The 21,472-nt window shown below is 40.7% G+C and overlaps 1 protein-coding gene across 4 annotated transcripts in view; it reads left to right on the forward strand.

Moving 5' to 3' along the window:
- Positions 1-233: 233 nt before the first annotated feature.
- nlrc5 (NLR family, CARD domain containing 5) overlaps positions 234-21,472 on the forward strand; it is a 38,485-nt gene continuing 17,246 nt past the window's right edge. For 2 of the 4 annotated variants that reach the window (XR_005951369.1, XM_041268862.1), the window contains exons 1-25: positions 234-331; positions 5,696-5,999; positions 6,489-6,560; positions 8,884-8,949; positions 9,354-11,079; positions 11,214-11,297; positions 11,567-11,650; positions 11,951-12,034; positions 12,204-12,293; positions 12,691-12,747; positions 13,461-13,505; positions 13,750-13,833; positions 14,366-14,449; positions 15,354-15,443; positions 16,745-16,810; positions 17,101-17,169; positions 17,336-17,419; positions 17,503-17,586; positions 18,316-18,405; positions 18,599-18,649; positions 19,013-19,075; positions 19,166-19,249; positions 19,565-19,648; positions 20,338-20,427; positions 20,810-20,869. Coding sequence is in view for 3 of the 4 variants with exons in the window: in XM_041268862.1 (XP_041124796.1) it covers positions 5,708-5,999; positions 6,489-6,560; positions 8,884-8,949; positions 9,354-11,079; positions 11,214-11,297; positions 11,567-11,650; positions 11,951-12,034; positions 12,204-12,293; positions 12,691-12,747; positions 13,461-13,505; positions 13,750-13,833; positions 14,366-14,449; positions 15,354-15,443; positions 16,745-16,810; positions 17,101-17,169; positions 17,336-17,419; positions 17,503-17,586; positions 18,316-18,405; positions 18,599-18,649; positions 19,013-19,075; positions 19,166-19,249; positions 19,565-19,648; positions 20,338-20,427; positions 20,810-20,869 (3,683 nt within the window). In the remaining variant the exon portion in view is untranslated. The remainder of the gene's footprint in view (positions 332-5,695; positions 6,000-6,488; positions 6,561-8,883; positions 8,950-9,353; positions 11,080-11,213; positions 11,298-11,566; positions 11,651-11,950; positions 12,035-12,203; positions 12,294-12,690; positions 12,748-13,460; positions 13,506-13,749; positions 13,834-14,365; positions 14,450-15,353; positions 15,444-16,744; positions 16,811-17,100; positions 17,170-17,335; positions 17,420-17,502; positions 17,587-18,315; positions 18,406-18,598; positions 18,650-19,012; positions 19,076-19,165; positions 19,250-19,564; positions 19,649-20,337; positions 20,428-20,809; positions 20,870-21,472) is intronic. The other 2 variants (XM_041268861.1, XM_041268863.1) reach the window with 1 other exon arrangement.

The raw sequence follows: 21,472 nt of genomic DNA on the forward strand, positions 1-21,472 counted from the left end.
TTTTATATCCCGAGATCAGTGAGTATTTGTTGAAAATAGACTTGACCTAAAGTATTCTTGGCAATGCAAAATCTTTCAATTAAATAGTGTATTTAGCACTGTGTGTATTATTTTAGTCTGCCCCCCTTTTGAAAACCCCAAAAGGACAACTCAAGTCGATATAATGACGGTGAAAACTCGTGACATCGTGAAACACTAGATGGCAGTAATATGAATAATCTTTTTTTATTTCTCGGTCGGTTGCTGCAGATTTAACCTGAAAATAAAACTATTCTAGTTTGACTTTCACTTTCAGATTCCCACATCACAGTGCTCAGCACTCCAAGCTCCGGTAAGATGCAGAATATAGAAATGAATCATTGTTTAAAAACATTTTATTAATAACTCGCTTATACAGGGTTAAGGAAGAGGTTCTGCTAAGCGTTACATGTGTGTAAAATGTGTTACCAGTACGCAGGAGTGCACGCAACGCCGCTGCCGTACAGAAAGGGGTTAATCGGGGTGCGCCTTTGTTTAGTGAGAATAATATAACGCAACCTATAGATTGGCATATATGGATATATCTATCCATATATGGTAACGTTGCTTGTATGGCTTTTGATGCAAAGGTTGTGAGCAGCAGGGTTAATGTAACATTAATGCGACTGTATTATAATGTGCCCAGGAGCGTTCAGAAAACGGGGATTCCCAGACGCTCATGGGACGCCTTATACAATAAGATATTACTACTGAATAGCATTACACTTCGTCCTGACTTCAATACAACTGAATGTCTGTAATATTTCACTTTTGGGATGAAGTACTGTTGTATTAGCATATTGTACATGTGTACGAGTGGGCCTAATTAAGAGTTAAAAAAACAAACAAAAAAAAAAATAACACGTTATTTTTATTTTAATGTACAGAGTGAGGGGCCGGTCCTCATAAGTAAGTAAATATTCTTTAAAATAATACTCACATTTCAGCGAGGGTTCATTTATTAAGCAACGTGCAGGAAACCTAACTAGATGAAGCAGGTGCGACCGAGATTGGAATGGCTGCGTTCAACAGTTTAGAGATCCAAGCAGACAGAGCAGAACTTTACATGAATTCGGTTTTCTTTCTGGCAATGTACAGTACAGTTCCACATGCATCACGCAATTCAGAGACAGAGACCAGGTGATGTCAGTAGGGCGACTTTTTGTTGTGGTCCTTCAACCCGCTTTCAAGACAAAGAACAAATGTTGGGAAATTGTTATTGTTACAGTGTAATTTAGCTAGCGTGGTATTATGCCGGTGATTCATGGTTCATGTAACAGTAGTTACGGATATTCAATAATGCTCGAAGCCGACTACAGCACTGTTGTTCTTTAAAGGCTGTCAAAATATATTCAAATTATAATACAATTTACATCAGATATTCCATTAGATCAGTAATGGAAGCTAAAAAATGAGCAGGGCTGATATTATTGTTCACATGAAAACACAAAAGGGCCCACATGTTCCAAGCGATGCGCAATCCCTTCGCAAAATGAGTGCCTCGCAAAAAATGTGTGCTTTTGCACAAAAAAATTATATTTTCCAACACGACACAAAACAGTTGCGCAAAGTTGGATAGTAGCAGTTTTTTGCTCAATTTGCAAATGTGTTTGTGCCTCGCAAAACCACCTGCGCATTCAATACCAGTATAGCAGAAATGCACAAGTGCTACGCGTGAATGAACAGAACAGCAATACTACACGACAATGGACTGTTAACAATACCCTGCCAAGCAGCTGTCAGAGGTGCACAGTAAATACCAGTATTCCTCAGAAGAGTCAACACTCAAATGTAACCTGCACATGGATTGCAGAATCAAAGCTCAACACCATCAGTAGGATTGTCACCACCGAAGTTGCATTCACACCCCCACAAATATATAAATAAGCTACTAAATGGAGCATTGAAACAATGGAGCACAGGATAGTGTAGGTTATTCAACATATGACTTAAATAAAAAATATATTGTAGAGACTTGCTAACTGGATAAGTGTCAGCATGAACGAGACGGACAGACTATCTCTATAGCATCAAACTCCATTCTTCATTTAACTTTAAATTATACCTGAGTGCGCAATTACCGGGTGAGTGGCATGAAAAGGAAAGGAAGTCTTTGGAGAACGCAACTACATGGATATGTTACGGGTTGTGTCCTTGGGCACGGCAGCCCTTTGCCAATGTTGCCGAGTCTAGGGCGCTTAGTAAACGCATGTAATGGAAACATTATGCGCATGGCAAGCCTGTCACGCTTATCGCAAAACTTAGCCATTTTCATTCAAATTTGGCCTTCGGAACAATTCAAATATTTTTGTGCTTAAGCATATGAAATTTGCATACATGTATAAATTTGTATCTAATGTTTATCATTATCACAGGATGGCTGATAAGTTAGATATTTAAAGGGCCATCACAGACTCTGTGGAATTCAAACATGTATCTGTGCTCTGCTGTTTGCTGGGAAGTGAGTTTATGATTCCTCTACTTCTGTCTCCATAATTGTGACAGGTGTCACACAAATATGAGTTGATGTTACCTAGTCTAATTCATGCACATTTTTTGACTTTCTTGTTTTCTGTTACAGTACCGTCTGTTTTTTTTTTTTTTTTTTTTTTTAATTTCTCAGTATTACCCGTGATCTCGCTTATCAAACTTTTTTTTTGAAGAACTGTAAGTCGCCCTGGATAAGGGTGTCTGTTATAAGAAAATACACACATACATTAACAACAACAACAATTAATAATATTAATAATCCAGCTGGAATCACATGTTTTTTTAATTGCCTATATACATATATAGGCTATAAAAAAAAACTTGACAGATCCTGGGGGACAATTAATTCAAGTTAAATAAAATGGGCTGAACGGGCAGTGGAATAAGAAAGAAGCACATTTCACACATTAACTTTACTATGTATAAGCAGTGTATTTGATATTGAACCCTATGTGAATGCAAGGTAAGGAGGTGCAAACTGTTGCTTGATCGATCTAGGGTTTATATACTGCTGTATGTGTCTATTAAAATAAAGCTTTCCTGCATCATACAGGTAGTTGTTTAGTGTCTACCGGCTCGGTCTATGTTACGTACCGACGGTAAGTACTATGATAGCGCGCAGCTCTTGACTCTGGTTTAGGAGTTATTCTTTCAGCACTAAGAAAGCGTGCTTGGGAAACTGATCAGTTTTCTTTCGGTACGAAAGAACGATCATGATTACATCTTCCCTGTTTATTTTTTAAACATGTATTAACACTAGTGATGCTGTTGTTCACAATCGTTCTTTTGAATATAATCATTATATAGATGTGGACAGAACCTTGTATGATCGCAGGGTGTTTTCCATGGTAGTAGAACCTCGGAAAGCGCCTGCATTCCACTTAAGTGATTGGATGAATGATGTGCGCAGGGTTGAGGCTTGCTTTTTAAAAGTGTTATTTTGTGACTTGCAAAACTGGTTTTGTGCTGGGCGCATAATTTCGAACACGGAAGGATCTTGCAAACTGCCACTCCAAATTGCGCTATGCATACATTATATTTGTGCACAGCGCAAAACGGATTGTGGCACGCGAAAAACGTCACAAATTGGCACTTTTTACGCATTCCGCATAACGGCCATTTGCGACCTTCATAACCCTTAGTATTTGTTGTTGTTTTTGCTGTTGAAGATTTTCAACCAATTGTGTCACGTGTAACTGTGAAGATTACTGGTTTGCCACATGTTCTTGAAATTATAGCAATGGCAGCGACATACATTTGAACTCTTCTAATGTCCTTGCCTTCATTACAGCGCATTGAGTTTAATTAAAACATTTGTGACAGCTGCTCGTTCCAGTTTGCAGGATTATTTGGAAGAGCGTGCTTTTACAGGAGTCATCTCTCGTTCACCAAATGAAAATAAGGTAACATTGTAATAGTACAACCGTCAATACAACTAAAAACAGCATACAATGCCATAGCAATTTAATTAAAAAAATAAGAAAACTACCCAGGACAGCATAACACACTTTCATGTTGGTTATTAAAATACAACCATGCTACACTGACTTCAATCATAATGAAAGTGGATTCAGCTTTTATTTTTGTGGTAAAGAATCCTGTTAAATAACGTAATGTTTCTAATATTTAACCAGAAAAATTAGATTGCTTTGCCGGATTTAGTTTAAAAACAGACATGTTAACAAAAACATACTTAAAGGTTTTGAAATGTGTACTTTCAGATATAATTTATAAATATTGAAAACGCCTATCACAAACTCAACATTTATCTCTTATGTTGGATGCCAAGTGTACAATAACGAGTTCTGCAGATTTATCTGTTAGTTACTTTTAAAGACTGAGGCATTTTTCTTTTCAGATTTAATTGTCATATTGACTTTAAATGTTGAGTTTGTGATATGTGTTTTCAATGTTTATAAATTATGTATGAAAGTAATACATTTCAAAACCTTTAAGTATGTTTTTATTAACATTTATGTATTAAGCTAAATCTGGGGGGGGGGGGGATTACATTTTTTGGGTTAAATATTGAGAAAATTCTGAGATTTAAGTTAAACCCAGGATAAAACACCTGGTAAGATATGTGCATTTTTTTTTTTTTTTGTTGTTGTTGTTTTTTTCATTTAGCACCCCATAGAATCCTTCTACAGCGTTTCTTAAAAACAATCAAATTAACCAAATTAAAGTCATTTTTATTTTATCAAAAACAAACCTTAAAAAAAGTCATAAATAATATGCAAGTTAAATCATTGTCACCAGAACTACTACTAAAAAACAAAAACAAAAAAAAAAACAGTGTTGAGGTATGATATGAATTAGGCTTTGTTTAATAATGACTTGCTCCTCAGCTCCCCAGGCTGGTGGAGGGGTTCCTGTTAACCACTCTCAGGTTGTGTCAAAGAAGAATAGATGCTGAGTTTAGGAACCCACGATAGAGAATGTGGCAAACCGTGGCATATTGTTATCTATTTTGTGGAGTTCTGGTAGAACTCGCAGTGTCCAGCCTCAACCTAAGCCTTAGTGCTGAATGATACAGTTTAATACATTCTTTATTTAGTTGCCTCTTTTGTTCGCTTCTCATTTTCAGAGCCTTGCTTTCATTTTCAGCTTTACTGTTTGGCAGTTGATTAGATGTGTGCTGTTGATTTCGGTTTCTTTTTTGGGTTTTTTTAATATCAGTGCTGCCCATACTGCAGTGCTCAGTACTTCGCCTATGGGCAACATTGTGGAGTGCAACGCCAACATGCTTCCCTATTATTATTATTATTATTATTATTATTATTATTATTATTATTATTATTTATTTATTTCTTAGCAGAGGCCCTTACCCATCTCATTTCAGAAAATCTTCTGACACGCCTGAATAGTTAGTAAGCATAGCAAAAAAAACATTGATGCAATTACAACAATAGAGAGTCGTCCAGAACACAGGTAATAGGGTGTTAAACTGGGATACAAAACCTGTCAGGGCATTAGAGATCATGCAGTCCTTTTAAGATCCTCAGCATTGGATCATTGAAATAGGCTCCAACAACTTGCTGTTTTGAGATTATTTTGAACTGAGAGAATTAAAAACTACCTAAAACAAATAACAACAAAAAACCCAGCCGTTTTTCCAGGATGTTCCCCTTAATCACAATGAATGCAGTGGATGTGTGTATGGCTCAGTGACTGGTTTCCTTTGCAGCTATGTTGCAGAATGGATGAGGTCGACCTGTACTCGGAGCTGGGCGCTGTGAGGTCCCAGTTGGTGGAAGTGCTCAGTCTGGAGGCTGCTGGGGTTCTTCAGCAGCTCTGTAGCTTGCTGAATGCAGAGGAGCAGGAGGAGGTGAACAGGGCTGCAGACAGGAAGGGGAGAGTCTCACTTATAGTGGATCTGTTCAGGGACAAAGACACCGGGACATGTCGCCAGTTCATTGAGACTGTCTGCATGATATGCAACGGGTTGCCCATGCAACTGGAAACAAGGCTAATGTCTGCAGCCGGAGATGGTAAATAAAACAAAATATACACTTACATCAAGCATGGATCACTGACAATGAACCCTAACCTTTAAAAAGAGAAGGAGTGTGGAGGCGAAATTTTAAATAATTAATATTTTATGCCATGTGGAATCTCTTTGGCAGTGACTTTCAATGGTATCCCAGTCAGTATATCCTGCAATCTACAGCACACTGTCCACTTTTGATACACGGGCATCACAAAGGTTCCCATTGACAGCCCAGCGTAACAGCCTAGGAGTATACCTGTAGACAACTCTATGCTTCTGTAATATAAAACTCTTCAGTTTTCCTTTAATTATACTGCATATAACATAATATACCACACAGTCCCACTGCGTTCAGCAGAGGTGTCAGGGTGCTGAGCTCGCATTTTACATTTACTTTGTTCAGTTTAAAACAGCTTAAGCTAATGCAGCAAGTCTGGCAGGTTCGTTTTGCAGCATATTATTGAGATTCAGGGCACTGTTTTTTTTTAAGGCAATCCTAATGAAACACCCCCTACAGAGTATCCAAGCAGTGCTCAAGATGATCCATCTCACCCATTCCAAGGTAAAGGTGTATGAACTGTGTAGCTATACTCTCTCTCTCTCTCTCTCTCTCTCTCTCTCTCTCTCTCTCTCTCTCTCTCTCTCTCTCTCTCTCTCTATATATCTCTATATATATATATATATATATATATATATATATATATATAATGTATATATATACAGTGCCTTGCAAAAGTATTCAGACCCCTATCCAATTCTCTCATATTACCGAATTACAAATGGTACATTGAAATTTTGTTCTGTTTGATATTTTATTTTTAAACACTGAAACTCAGAATCAATTATTGTAAAGTGACATTGGTTTTATGTTGGGAAATATTTTTAAGAAAAATAAAAAACTGAAATATCTTGCTTGCATAAGTATTCAACCCCTGTGCTATGGAAGCTCCCAATTTGCACCGATGAAAGAAATTGCCCTAACGAGGGCACAATTACCTTACCATTGGCCTCCACCTGTGAACCATTAAAGTTGCTGTCACATTTTCTGGATAAAAACCCCACTGTTGAAGGATCATTGGTAAGGCTGTGAATCTGAAGGAAAATGAAGACCAAAGAGCATTCTACAGAAGTTAGAGATAAAGTAATACAAATGCATAGATTAGGGAAAGGGTACAAAATAATATCCAAGTGTTTGGATATCCCAGTGAGCACAGTGGGATCAATAATCAGGAAGTGGAGGCTGCATCACACCACCCAGGCACTGCCAAGAAAAGGCCGTCCCTCAAAACTCAGCGCTCAAACAAGAAGGAGACTTGTGAGAGAAGCCACAGAGAGTCCAACAATCACTCTGAAGGAGCTACAGAGTTCAGTGGCTGGGAGTGGAGTAATGGTGCACCAGTCAACCATATCAAGAGCTCTGCATAACACTGGGCTGTATGGGAGGGTGGCAAGAAAGAAGCCATTACTCAAAAAATACCATCTGAAAGCACGTCTGGAGTTTGCCAGAAAGCATGAGAGTGACCCAGCTGTGAGGTTTTGGTCAGGTGAGACCAAGATAGAGCTTTTTGGCCAAAACTCAAAGCGCTATGTGTGGCGCAAACCTAACACTGCCCACGCCTCAAGACACACCATCCCTACAGTGAAGTATGGTGGTGGCAGCATCATGCTGTGGGGATGCTTCTCATCAGCAGAGACTGGGCATCTTGTTACAATTGAAGGAAGAATGGATGGAGCAAAATACAGGAAAATACTGCAAGAGAATCTGCTTCAGTCTGCTAAAAAACTGAAGCTTAGGAGGAAATTCACCTTTCAGCAGGATGTACCAATGTTTCAATGTACCATTTGTAATTCAGTATATACATATATGGGTCATCATTGTTATTAATGTTATTTTGAACCATAGGTTCACATTAACCCTGATGTGTTAACAATGGCCCTGAACAGTAAGTGGTCTTTAGCATGCTGCTGTCCATGTCAGATAGCATGCTGTGCCAGACCATGCAGTTCTCTTTTAATTCTTTTTTAGACTTCTTAGAAATTACAACGTCCTACTTTCTGCTATTTCTTGTTATTATTACGTTTCAGATCTGAAATGTTATCTTCTGATCAGGAACAGCCTCTCCATGCTTCAGTTTGCATTTACAACGAAACACATCTTTGTGCTGATATTCCCCGTGTGGTGCCTAATAGAAGCTCTTCTTAACATTTAAGTAACATGAGCTGTGATGTCTCCTAGTATAGTGATAGCAGCAGCCCATGTTGTCTGTATCATTTTCAAAAGGAAGCCAATATCATTATTATAAGGCATCTGCCAAGCGATGACTTCCAAACAGCTGCCAAACATGCAACTAAATCTTGACTGTCCTAAGCGTTGCATGTTAGTAATGATCTTCACCTGCACTAAGAAACATTATCAGGTGAAGGGACGCATGGTTTGGGCATGAATGTTTTCTTCAAGCCAACTAACCTTTAAAATGCCTAAGGTTCTAGTGACTAGGTAGGTTAATACCTAAGCTTCTGGGCTACAAGGTAGCTGTGCAACTATCTATATGACTTTCTGAAACTATATACTATTTATATTTACTGCGTGCACATTTCCTTTGTAAGTATGTAGGGGACTTTACAATAACTTCATCAATAACCCTGTAATTACACTATTACTGCATGTGATCGTGACATAGTCATAACATAGTTACTACACAATCACATGCTGCACGGTGTAGATACAAAAAGTGTGACCTGTTTGTATAGAACCATTTGTTTTGTGCTGCCATGTTAAACAGCACCTGTACTAAACAACCCTTAACAGCCTCTGTTTGCAAGCTCTTTAGTAACCAGTGATGACATCATCTCCTTGATATCGTTTGTTTATTCATTTTTTTTAGAAATCCCCAGACGTCGCCCTGCGACTGAATCTGTGCCAGCTACTGAAACGAAGCACCCTCGGATTGGTGAGATGTGTAAAACAAACCACTGCCCCTTACACCGTGCTTTATATCTCTTTGTTTATCATCTTTCCACCTTCACTTAATGTTGGGGGTGTTTTTTTAGTCTAGCGCTGTTGGGATTGTGTATGATGGATGTCACATACCCACCCTGGTTTATGGATTGTTTTTACTAACTTTCTTAAAAGCATTTAAGAGGGTTTTAAAATGATAAAGATATAGATCTGGAACCCCTAACATATTTAGGTTTGTGGGGACTCTACTAAACACTTTTGAGACTTTAGCCATGCAATCAATGCACATTGCACTGTCCATTTCTAATTCCGTATTTGCAAGATGAAATCAAATAAATATGGTCCATGGATGCTCAGCAGGCATTTTTTTTTGTTTGTTTTTGCTTCATACTGCAGATTTTGCTGAAAAATACAAGTCCTCGATGATGAAGATGCTGCTGCTCAGGTATGAAAAAATCCCTGAAGACCCGCTGAAGCGGGGCACGCTGGACAAGACGTTTATAAGCATAGTGAAGAAGAACGTGACGAAGCTCAGGGAGCGGATCGACAGGACTCGAGATGAGCCCTGTGTCTCGCAGGACTCTGAGGATGGCACAGGCACCATGGTAAAGATCTCAGACTTACTTGAACCGAGCACTACCTCCGATTCTAGAGTGATCGTCCTGCTAGGGAAAGCAGGCACTGGGAAGACAATGCTCATGCACAGCATCTGTCACCAGTGGGCCAAGGGGACCTTCTCTCAGCTCCAGTTTACCTTTCTCTTTGAGTTCCGGCAGCTGAACCTCGTAAAAAGAAAGCTAACACTGAGGCAGCTCCTTTTTAACTTCTTCCTGTTGCCGGAGGAGGAGCAGGACGTAGTATTTGAGTTCATATCCTCAAACACACGGGGGGTCTGCTTGATATTCGACGGGTATGACGAGTTCCTGGGGAAGTTCAGTCCGGCGAGATCTGATATCTGCCGGGACCCCCTGAAACCCCTCTCTGTGGCCGAGCTTTTCTCAGGTCTGTACACTGGAAGCATCCTGAAAGGATGCACGCTGCTCGTCACCTGCAGACCCAAGGATGTTCTGGACCTGCCCCTGAGTGCCGTGGATCGCGTAGGAGAAGTCTTAGGGTTTGACCACAGAAGAGTCGAGGAGTACGCACTGCACTTCTTTAGGGACAGTCACTACAAGGAGCAAGCCGTGGCCTACCTCATGGACAACAGGAACATTTTGAACATGTGCTACGTGCCAGCGTTGTGCTTCATCAGTTGCGTCTGCCTCGATGACTTGCTTTCCACAGGATCCAGCCGGCCTCTGCTTCCCAGCACAATGACTCAGTTTTATATGAACATGCTGACAGCTTTCCTCAGGAAGAAGGAAGCGATCTCCAGCTCTGTGGCCACCGAGCCACTGCTGCTGCAGAAGTACAGACAGGAGATCAACGGATTGTGTCACCTCGCCATGAAAGGACTGGAGAAAAGTAACATTGTGTTTTACACTCGGGACGTGCCGGAGTCGGTCATGAGGTTCGCTTCCGAGAACGGATTTCTCACGGCGTTTGAGGTCAAGAAGGAGGACGGGACGAAAGACCTCGGCTGCGCCTTTGCTCATCTGACCATGCAGGAGTTCTTCGCTGCCTTGCACTTGGTCACTAGCAATAGCATCACTGAGTCCCAGCTCAAGAAAAAGTTCAACCTGAAATCGAAGTGGATATCCAGGAACGACCCCAAGTCTGTGTTTACAGACATGTTCCATATCTTCGTGTCAGGGCTGTCATCGCGAGAATGCACTCAGTTTCTCAGCAGACTGGCCAGACACGACTTACCCTGGGTAGAAAAGCGTCAGAAGGTTATTTTAGAGATTTTGAAGAAACTGGCAGCTTCCAACCTTACCGGTCCAAAAATCATTGAACTGTGCCATTGCACGTATGAAACCCAGGACCTGGAGCTAGCGAAGCTCATCGGGGCGTCCTTGAGATACGAACTAAGAAACTTCAGGCTCACACCAGTGGACATGATAGCTTTAGTATTCGTGATGAATACCGGGGGGTTGAGCGTCTGCTTGGATATCGCAGGCTGCTCCATGGAACGGGACTGTCTGGAGGTTCTGGCCAGCTGCAAGACCATCGACACACTCATGTAAGTATCATATGAAATTGTAAAACAAAGTGACAGCGCCATTAGCCTGTGTAGATTTGTATCCAGAGTGGCACTGAAATATTTTCACTTGTACATTTTGTTTTTTATTTAATTTTATGTTTTACTTCACACAGCTTCCGGAGCAGAAAATACAACGACAGATTCGCAGAAGCCTTGTCTGCTGTGCTACCTAAGATTGGATCTCTAAAGAGGTTTGAGTAAGTAGCCGTGCAAGGAGCTATACACACACAGCTAGCAGCAATGTGCTGGCACACCAAGACCTGAGAAACAATACAAAAAACTGTAGACTAGATTAGTTTGATTTTCATAACCACCTGTCAGTTATACTGAGTAATGTAACAGAACAGCTGACCTCCATAGAAAACAATTGAAGGTCAGTGTCCATTTGTTGTCCAGTAAATGTTTAAATAGTGACAGTATTTAGACTTGCTGCCACATGAACCAAGCCTCTGTTATCTGCTTCCAGGTTTGTCGGGGGTCATATTACCGAACTGGGAGCCACTAAACTGGCTGTTGCAATTCCGCACTGTCATCATCTTGAAGAGATAAAGTAATTGCTATTATTTACAGTATATTATAATTCCAATTGTTAACATGCTGTGTGCGTGACTAGCAACCAACAAAGTTCCACACTTTGAACTTGATTTGTTTGTTGTATTAAATAAGGTTTGGTTTTATAACTGGTGTTTTGTGTGAAGGTTATTACCTGTGGTTACGCCCATATTTATAGTTTGATGTTTGGTTCCAAAGTAGAGATGGCAAATAAGCAACAGCTACAACGACAACCAGCTTAGACCCTGCTGTTGAGCTTTTGTGGTTTGATAACAGCGCCTTTTATGTTATTTTGCAGTTTTAATGACAATTTCCTTACTGATGAGGGAATATCAGAAATTGCTAATTCTTTTCCAAACATGAAGAACCTCTATAAAATGACGTAAGTTCTGTATGGTATTTTTACACTAATTTGTTCTTTACCTCTGCAGTATTTAACACAGTGCAGTAGGCTGCAAGTCAGAAACAAACAAACAAACATATACACACAAATGTGTGCATATTCAAAAGACTGGGCTCTTCATTCATTTGTTTCTTCATCTCACCCGCAGTTTGGATAACAATGCTGCTACAGTGGACGGCACCCTCTCCCTGGTCAAAGCAATGAGCACATGCTCCAACATTGAGGAAATACGTGTTCTGTAAGTACTATCTGACAGGGCAGTGATGTCTAATGTATTATGATACCATGAGCTAGCTTCACTAAGCACATGTACCAGTTTGCCTCAAGCAAATTGTTAATGCTGCAAACTTATTAATAAACAACTAACTCAGTGTCAATAAGTTCTTTTAAAATAGTACCTACACCTTAAGTATTTTAAGTGTAACACTTCAGGATACATTTGGGGGTTTAGCTTTGTGTGTTTTATACCACTGGCCCCAGCTCGTCCTTTAAGTTCTCTTGCCTCGTTTCAGGGTACTAATCAATGCTTACGGATAATTATCTAGCAGATTCTTTAACTGCTTCATGCCAGGTTGCAGGGGAGCAATCAGCTGGGGCAATTTTTTAAAGTATTTATTTATTTATTTTTATCCAAGGGGGACCAAAACAGCTGAAGTCATTTTTACCAGGGGCTCAGGAATCCTTCCAGACAGGTAAGATCTCTTTACCACACAAGCATATTCAGTGGAGGTAGACACAGAACAGAAGGCACGCCTTTACACAGAGTACCGAGGGTAGAGAATGAGTTACCTAGCCATGTTGTTGATGCTGACAGTCTGTGAAGTCACCCAGGACTATTAAATACTCAGTGGTGCTGAATTTAGAAATACCAAAAGAAACTCAAAGTCCACGACACATTCTTCAACTAGAAGTATTTTTCAGTGAAGACAATTTTGTTTCCTTTTGCTCTAAGTGGTAAATCAAGGAAATACAGTTGTAAGAATTGTCTCATTGAGGTTTGAACTTTTTACATTTTATTCAATATTCTGCTTTCTTTTTTATGAACAATGTATGTGGATTTTTACCAAATAAAAACAAAACAAGCGAAACAGATGACACCTGAAATGTGTATTTTAAAATGAGCAGGGGCAGCATGCATCTGCTATACATCATATTACCAGCTGTCCAGCAAGTAAGCAGCTAGCGTCCAAGCCAGCATGCACAGCCCCTTAACTTAAACCACAAACTGGCCCGCTCCCCTCTCTGTGAGCCAGCCTCTTCACCTGAAAGCCTTGGGTTATGCACTGATTAGTGAGGTCTCTCCATTGGCTTGGCAAACAGTGAACCTCTTAATACCAGCCTCAGATATTGGATTGATTCTTTGGAGCTGCTCAGGTTGCTATATTCTTGTGGTCTTTGTTCACAGCTCCTCAGGAGAAGCCACTCGGTGCAGCTTGAACAGGAAGCTCAGGTATCCCTCAGAGCTTATATTAGTCTGTTCTGTACTTTTGTAATTGCAGTGTGTTTTAGGAAGCTCCTTCTTTGCAGTGTAGATACATTAAGGAAGCACTCCACTTTTGCCATCATGTTGTAAGTACAGGTACTGTACTTGATGAACTGCCACTCTAGTGCCCTTTTTAAAGGGGTTCGTTTGTGTGTTTGACCGTGTTGATTGACAGTTATTGAAACATCATTTTTTTATTTCTGTTTCCAAGTCTTGTGAAGTGCAGCATAACCTCACAGCATGTGGGGAAGCTCTGTGAGATTTTGCAAAGATGCTCGGGGCTCTCTGAAGTTGAGTAAGTACAAGAGCTGTTTTAAAGTCACTGAACACCTGTAGCTTCTTCACTGTGCTGGTCCCTGCAGAAGAAACTTCATCCCACCAGAGGAACCAACTTTCCAGACCCTCACTGAATTGTGTAGCAGTTTATTCCATTCCAGGTTTTATTACGAGCTTGATTAGCCACAGTGTGCAGGTAAAACGTGTCTGAGTAAAAGCAGGAATGGATCACACTGCTATGCAGTTGGGAGTCTTATTACCATCCCTGTATCTTATTGCAACCTCCCCTTTTTTTTAAACCAATGGAGAGTAGATTTTAGTCTATGTTTTTAATATGTATGATTTTAATATGTATGTTTGCCTGGGTTTCTCATTGATCAGCTGGGGGATTCCTCCAGAACTACTTCATTTATGCTGCCTACCCCTCAAGCTGTTTGGGAGGACACCTCTATTTTGTCCTCTGTGTGTCTATTTGCGATAAACTTCAGTGTAATAAAAAGCATGCATTACTTGTGAATGTATGCAATTCCTTTTTTTTTTCTTGTAACTAGCTTATCAGGAAATGATCTGCAAGATGACGGATGCAAAGTTCTGATTGACTGTCTTCCAAAACTCAATATTTCAAAGCAGATCATGTGAGTAGAACATCCTCTACATCATCTGGCCCGCTTTTTCTAATTAGCTTTTTGTATACTTCGAAACATTCGTTTTCTTTTGAATATTCATAAACTGATTTACATTTTCTCCCCATTCCTCATCCACTCAAAATATTAGATTTTCATGCCAGTATTTCAATTTATGTTTTATTAAAGCTAGTTACGGCACCCAGCACAACAATCAGAATTTGATTGGTCAACAGAATCAGGTTTGTTTGTGAACAGAGAACCAATGTGCGATGATTGAACGTCGTTTGATCCTCTGATGCCTAACGTGCCTTTTTGGAGTCAAAATAAAACAGCATTTTAAACAAAACATTGTGTATTTCCTATTCCAAAAATGTACCATGAAAATATTGAATGATAGACAAAACCGGGTGCAAATTAGTAAAAACTGAGGTTCATTTAATAAAGAATCCTGTAATTCCAGGTAAAATCCTCTATAGACCGGAAATGTGGAACACTAAATATACTGGACAATTGTTTGCACTTTAATTTACATGGGATTAATGGCTGTGTAGATGCATTGTAATAACTGGATAACTCCTGCACATTCATAGTCCAAACTTGTGTTAACACATGTAATTACACGACTGGTTACACCATGGTACAAGCCATTCCCATTTAATTACACACTTGTTCCACCAGTGGTTACCATCTAGGAGCAGGAACCATTGGTAGATGTCATGTTATTATTACCATGTTATTACATGGTTATTAGTGCACCCATAATATAAAGTTCTGCATTGTGCATTTTTATGTTGCTGGTTTTTGTATTCATTCATAGTTTTTGGGCTGTCTAAGTTATGGCAGAGAGAGTGGGATTTTGTTTTGGTTTTTGTCACTGAATTACCTGTGTTTTTCTGTACCCTTCCCTTCACAGTCTGAGTAACAACCACGTCTCGGTAAAGGGATTGTGCTCGCTGTCACACTCCCTCAATGTCTGTCCCAACGTGGTTGAAGTGGAGGTCAGGTAAGCGAGACTGTCACCCTCCCCCGGACAGACCTGTCTGTTCTGTTGTCTCTTAATACTGCATAGTTATTTTCTTTAAGTGATATTGCAGTAATCATGAAGGCCTTGCATGCAGTCAGTACTCTAAAGCTTCCTAACATGCGTTTGTTTGGTCTCCTTTGCACAACAGTCGCTATTATGCACATTCCATACTGTGCTTTTAGAGTATCAGAATCCACAGGTAGCAATGCAATAATCATTTGCAGAACATACCTCCGTCATGAGTTTTATCAGTTATCATGAGCTAACGCAGTATATTATTGTAGGTACATTGTACTGTATTGTAATAATTCAAAGGTAAAACTATGCTAAACTAAGGCAAGTAGACCCTGTTTCGTCTAATGCCTTTTTCAGTGTACCCCGAGGGAGTGTGGTAAACCGTCTTATCTACTTGACTGTTTCTTATGTGTTACCTTTGTACTGTGAGCAGCAAGCTGTGAATTGCAGCGGTAGAACATGTGTTTGTTAAACTTAAGAATAAAAAACAAAACTGACTGAAACAGAAAATGACATTCACAGTGAATCTAAAACCACAAGAAGACGTTATTAACTGCAATGCATTCAATAATAATAATAATGACTGATGGTTGCACAGTGCAATGCATGAGCAAGCTTGAAGCAGGAGCTGTGATTCAACCACAGGCTCTTTTACAAAAGCAAAGACCTTCTCATATAGAGTAAAACTCGAGTGGCAACTGAAAATAATCATTGCCGTGCAATTGTGAGTTTTTGTTTTAACATCAGCCTGTTAGATGTTATGGCAACAGGTGCACGGGTAGAAAACCATCTGAACGAAGTGAGAGGGGATGGGTTCAGATTCCTGTCTGAGACACACCCTCCATCACTGTTTATCTATATACAGTAGATTCATCCCATCTGTTACTTTGACTGTTGTCGTTCCGTTGTTTGAAATGAAGCTTGGTGGATTTCAGTATGCTACAGTTCTGCGTCAATAGCAAGGGCCTTGCTGAATGCCCCTGCAGGATTTCTTTAGGCTGCTGTACACACGTTCACGTCAAAGTACTGCCTTGAATCAGGTACAGCTCACCTTCCCCATTGTAACTGTCTGTGTGCATCACTTTCAGTGCACAGCAGTCGAAATAAAAGTGCTGCATGCAATTCAGTTTATGTTTTCATGTTTTAAGTCACCTAAATGAAAGCAGTCTTCATGAACACATGCATGGAAAGAGGTCCACACATGGCTTGCTAAATGTGTTCTGTTTTTCTGACCCACATTCCTAACTTACAGTTTTGTTCTACAGACATAAATCTCCAAAAACAGCAGTTATAAGGTTTGCAGGATCATCAGCAGGAGGCACATCTGACAGGTAATCCACAAACATTTTCTTAATGCAAACTTTATAAAGATTCATGCTGTTCTTTTTTGGAGGCAGTCAGGTTAGCGAGCTTGCAGGAAAGGAATTGAAATAGTCCCACTGGATAGCAGTTTGAACCTGCCCAGGATTCAGAATGAGCTTTAGAAGTGGGCACTACAGTAATTGGATTAAACTTATGCAGTGGAATTACTTTATTGTGGTAGCAGACCAGGGGAAAAGAAGCAGTCATCACAGTACACAATTAAATGATCATAACCCTGTTTTTTTTGTTTTTTTTGCAGCGATGCAAAGGGAGGTGACTCAGGAGGGAATACATTGAAACAGAACTTAAAGGTTTCGAAAAAACTCAGGTATTATTAAGTGGAGATGAAGATGATGATGATGATGATGATGATGATGATGATGATGATGATGATGATGATGATGATTATGGTGATGATTATTATTATTGTTATTATTATTATTATTATTATTATTAGTGATAATATTATTGCTGCCTCACGTTATCTTTTACAGGCTGACAAGCTGTAATATTCAACCAAGGCATCTTGAGAAGCTGTTTCAGACAGTGAAGCTCTGCAGTGATCTAGAGGTGCTCGAGTGAGTAGACAGTGCAGAGATATATTTGTATTTGAAGGCGTGTGTGAAACAAACAGAGTAACTAATCCCGTGTGACCCTGCAGCTTGTCAGACAATGCGCTGGGAGACCAAGGGCTCGCCAGGCTCGTCAAACACCTGCCGGGATTGCAAGGAATCAGAGTCATCAAGTGAGTCTTCCTGGAAATACAGAGATCAGACCAATAGAGGAAATAAGAACCGGAACCATGCGGGTCCGCGATGCAGTGAGGTCAGAGGACAGAGTCCCTCAGGGTCCTCCCTCCTGGTGCAGTGAGGTCAGTGGACAGAGTCCCTCAGGGTCCTTCCTCCTGCTGCAGTGAGGCCAGAGGACAGAGTCCCTCAGGGTCCTTCCTCCTGCTGCAGTGAGGTCATAAGACAGTCCCTCAGGATCCTTCCTCCTGCTGCAGTGAGGTCAGAGGACAGAGTCCCTCAGGGTCCTTCCTCCTGCTGCAGTGAGGTCATAAGACAGTCCCTCAGGATCCTTCCTCCTGCTGCAGTGAGGTCAGTGGACAGAGTCCCTCAGGAGCCTTCCTCCTGATGCAGTGAGGTCAGTGGACAGAGTCCCTCAGGATCCTTCCTCCTGCTGCAGTGAGGTCAGTGGACAGGGTCCCTCAGGGTCCTCCCTCCTGATGCAGTAAGGTCAGTGGACAGAGTCCCTCAGGATCCTTCCTCCTGATGCAGTGAGGTCAGTGGACAGAGTCCCTCAGGAGCCTTCCTCCTGCTGCAGTGAGGCCAGAGGACAGAGTTCCTCATGGTCCTCCCTCTTGATGATGTCATCCGTTACCTTAGAGACCCGTCCTGCTTCATTGTTAAGTCTGCTATCCACTGAGATGAAGTAATCGTGAAGGTCCTGTTGTAATGTCTCTTGTTCCCTGCAGTGTCAGTAATAACCAGGTCACCATGGATAGCATTCTCTGCCTGGCAGGCTCCTTGTGCACATGCAAAAACATCTGTGAAGTTGACATGAGGTACGTAGCACACTTTCAAACAGCTGGCAATACAAACAGGTGCTGTAAAAATCACTGGGCTTGAGTCATTCAGCTCTAGAGAGGTTGACTGCACTATACTATGGCAAAAGTAGTGTAGTATGCTGTAGAGAATGGAACATGTCAGTATGCAAAATATTTTTTTAACATAATTGCTTTTTTATTTATGTTTTAGTTCTGGAGGTGGTAAAAATCTGTTCATAAAATTTCAGAGAAGTCCTGTAAGGTAAGGAATATGAACTGTCCATCATCATTAGCGTCATAACCATCTTCGCACAATGTTTTCAGATAATAAAAAGGCGCCTAATAAAGATACCAAACCTGAAAAAAAGAACAACTCAGACTGTAGTGGCTTGTGAATAGCCTGGAGTTCTTCCTTATTCCTTTTAGAACTTTAAATGGTGTTTATTCCTTTCAGGCAAAAATTGAGCTAATAACCATTCAGAGTAAATAGCTTTGAGAATCCAGCCCTTATGCACACTTAACTTGCATCTGCTCTGGGACAGACCCTTTAAAAAGAAGTGCCTACATTATTTTTTCAATGCTGTCCCACTCTCTGAAACTCTGTTCTCAATGTTTTCTTACTCAGTGGAGCTCCCAGGACCTGTTCTGAAGAGCATAAAAATGGTCAGCGCTTTTCAAAGAGATTCAGGTAATGTTGTTAGTTAAAACCTTCTGTTTTGTGCGATTGTTGATTACGTGCGACTATTTATTGACTAACTGACCGCTGTGTGGTGCTCAGTCTTAGGGAGAGTGACATTAATGCAAGGAACATGGACAGACTGTGCAGGAGACTGATGCAGTGTGAAGGACTGGCAGAACTCGAGTGAGTATTTCTTTGTATGTTTGTGTGTGTGTGAATTGAATTTAGAGAGGCTGGTTGGTGCCATGCCGTGAGAACTTCATCTCACAGCTGTGCAAGCGAGAGCTCCTCAGTTGTGTGTGGTGGTTTTACATATTATGCTTTAACCACGCAGGTTTGAATCTGTTCTGTTTTTATGAATAAGGATTTTCAGGCAGGGTACAGTGTTGAGGAAACGCTTCGCCTCCCATCAGTGGCGAACTCTGTTTTCTAATACATTCTTATATTGATTCGCTGTTTACAATGTAATTGTCATGCTTTTCGTCTTCTCTTTTCCAGTTTTTCCGACAGTGTGTTGGATGATAAATCCATAGAGAAACTCCTGAGCCATCTACCGCAGCTGCAGCCGTTAAAACTACTGAAGTAAGACTTTTGTTTAGTGAAAGTGCTGGCTTGTGGTAAGCATAAGGATTCATACCATTCTTCCCTTCACAGCGATTGTAAAAGGGATATGAAATGAATTGTACTGAAATGTATGCTTCAGTGAATCCTATTTAAAGAGCAGCTTGATATGACTACGAAACATCACAGTTATATGTATTCTTTTTGACACTTTAAAATAGCACAATTCATAATGGATTCCATCTGAATAGCATAGGATTAACATCTCCCATGTCTGTGTCATGCGTACATTCAGTGTGAAGTTCACTCATGCATCAGTGCATACTGTATACAGTTCAACATCGCTTTAAAAATGGTTTAAAAAATGGTTTCTGAAACAGAAAATCATACACAAAGTTAGGGTTGCTATATGACTCCATGTACACACCCCAATGCAGTGTGGTAAGTGTAGTCCTGCTGTGAAAGGTACCTGAGGCATTGTGGTTGAAAAGCCTGAACTATCCCAAACTGTCCTAGTGTGCATGGAGTCACATAGTAACCCAACACAGTGACTCTTAACAAGAGGACGAGTACACTAGTTATGATACTGCAGCTGTAAATGCTCATGTATGCTGCATTTGGCAGTTGAGAGGATGTGACATTGATTTCTCTTGACGCATGAGAATCAGAATGGCACCTCTGTAACAGTCTCTTTCACTTTCCTGGTGCAGCATTAGCAACTCCAGAATCTCAACAGATGGAGCGTTACTGTTGGTGCAGTCTCTGCTGCACTGTGAGCGTGTCAGAGCCGTGGAACTGAGGTGAGCTCCTCGCCAGACACCCACGCATTCTAAAACAAGCAGAGGAACTAAATGAATAAATAACTGAGTTGTACTTAATGTTGTGAGTCAGTTCTTGCTGGTTTTATGTAGTTCTGTTCCTCTCTGAAAATTTGCACAACATAGATGCCTACGTAATCACTGGCCCAGAATGGCTCAGTATTGCCCAAGTTTGTTTGTGGTTTTGTGGTTTGAGTGTAATGCTGTTGTTAAGCAGAAAATGTCATAGTGTCGTAGTGTTGTTGCCTCCTTTACCTATCCAACATATTTCCTGTATATAAAACTATTAGTATGAGCATTGTGTAGCACTACATTTCAGTTTTGTTTCTGTGTTTGTTCATTTTTTTATTTTTTAAATACACAGGCCCAAAGGTGAAGCCTTCATAAAGTTTGTGAAAATTAAAGCAGACCAAGCAACTTGCAAGTAAGTTTCTATTGAAGCTTCCACACCCAGCCCTTCTCACTGTGTTCTGGTATTGAAGCTTCCACACCCAGCCCTTCTCACTGTGTTCTGGTATTGAAGCTTCCACACCCAGCCCTTCTCACTGTGTTCTGGTACTGAAGCTTCCACACCCAGCTCTTCTCACTGTGTTCTGGTATTGAAGCTTCCACACCCAGCCCTTCTCACTGTGTTCTGGTATTGAAGCTTCCACACCCAGCCCTTCTCACTGTGTTCTGGTATTGAAGCTTCCACACCCAGCCCTTCTCACTGTGTTCTGGTATTGAAGCTTCCACACCCAGCCCTTCTCACTGTGTTCTGGTATTGAAGCTTCCACACCCAGCCCTTCTCACTGTGTTCTGGTATTGAAGCTTCCACACCCAGCCCTTCTCACTGTGTTCTGGTATTGAAGCTTCCACACCCAGCCCTTCTCACTGTGTTCTGGTATTGAAGCTTCCACACCCAACTCTTCTTATTGAAGCATTACTTGGGGCCTGGTTCCAGATATTGCTCTTTCCTTTATTCATGTTCTATCTTTTTTTGTATTCACATGGAATTGTAATGAAGGACCACACAGTCTTTTACTAA

This window comes from Polyodon spathula, chromosome 13 (genome assembly GCF_017654505.1).
Source record: "Polyodon spathula isolate WHYD16114869_AA chromosome 13, ASM1765450v1, whole genome shotgun sequence".
NCBI lineage: Eukaryota > Metazoa > Chordata > Actinopteri > Acipenseriformes > Polyodontidae > Polyodon > Polyodon spathula.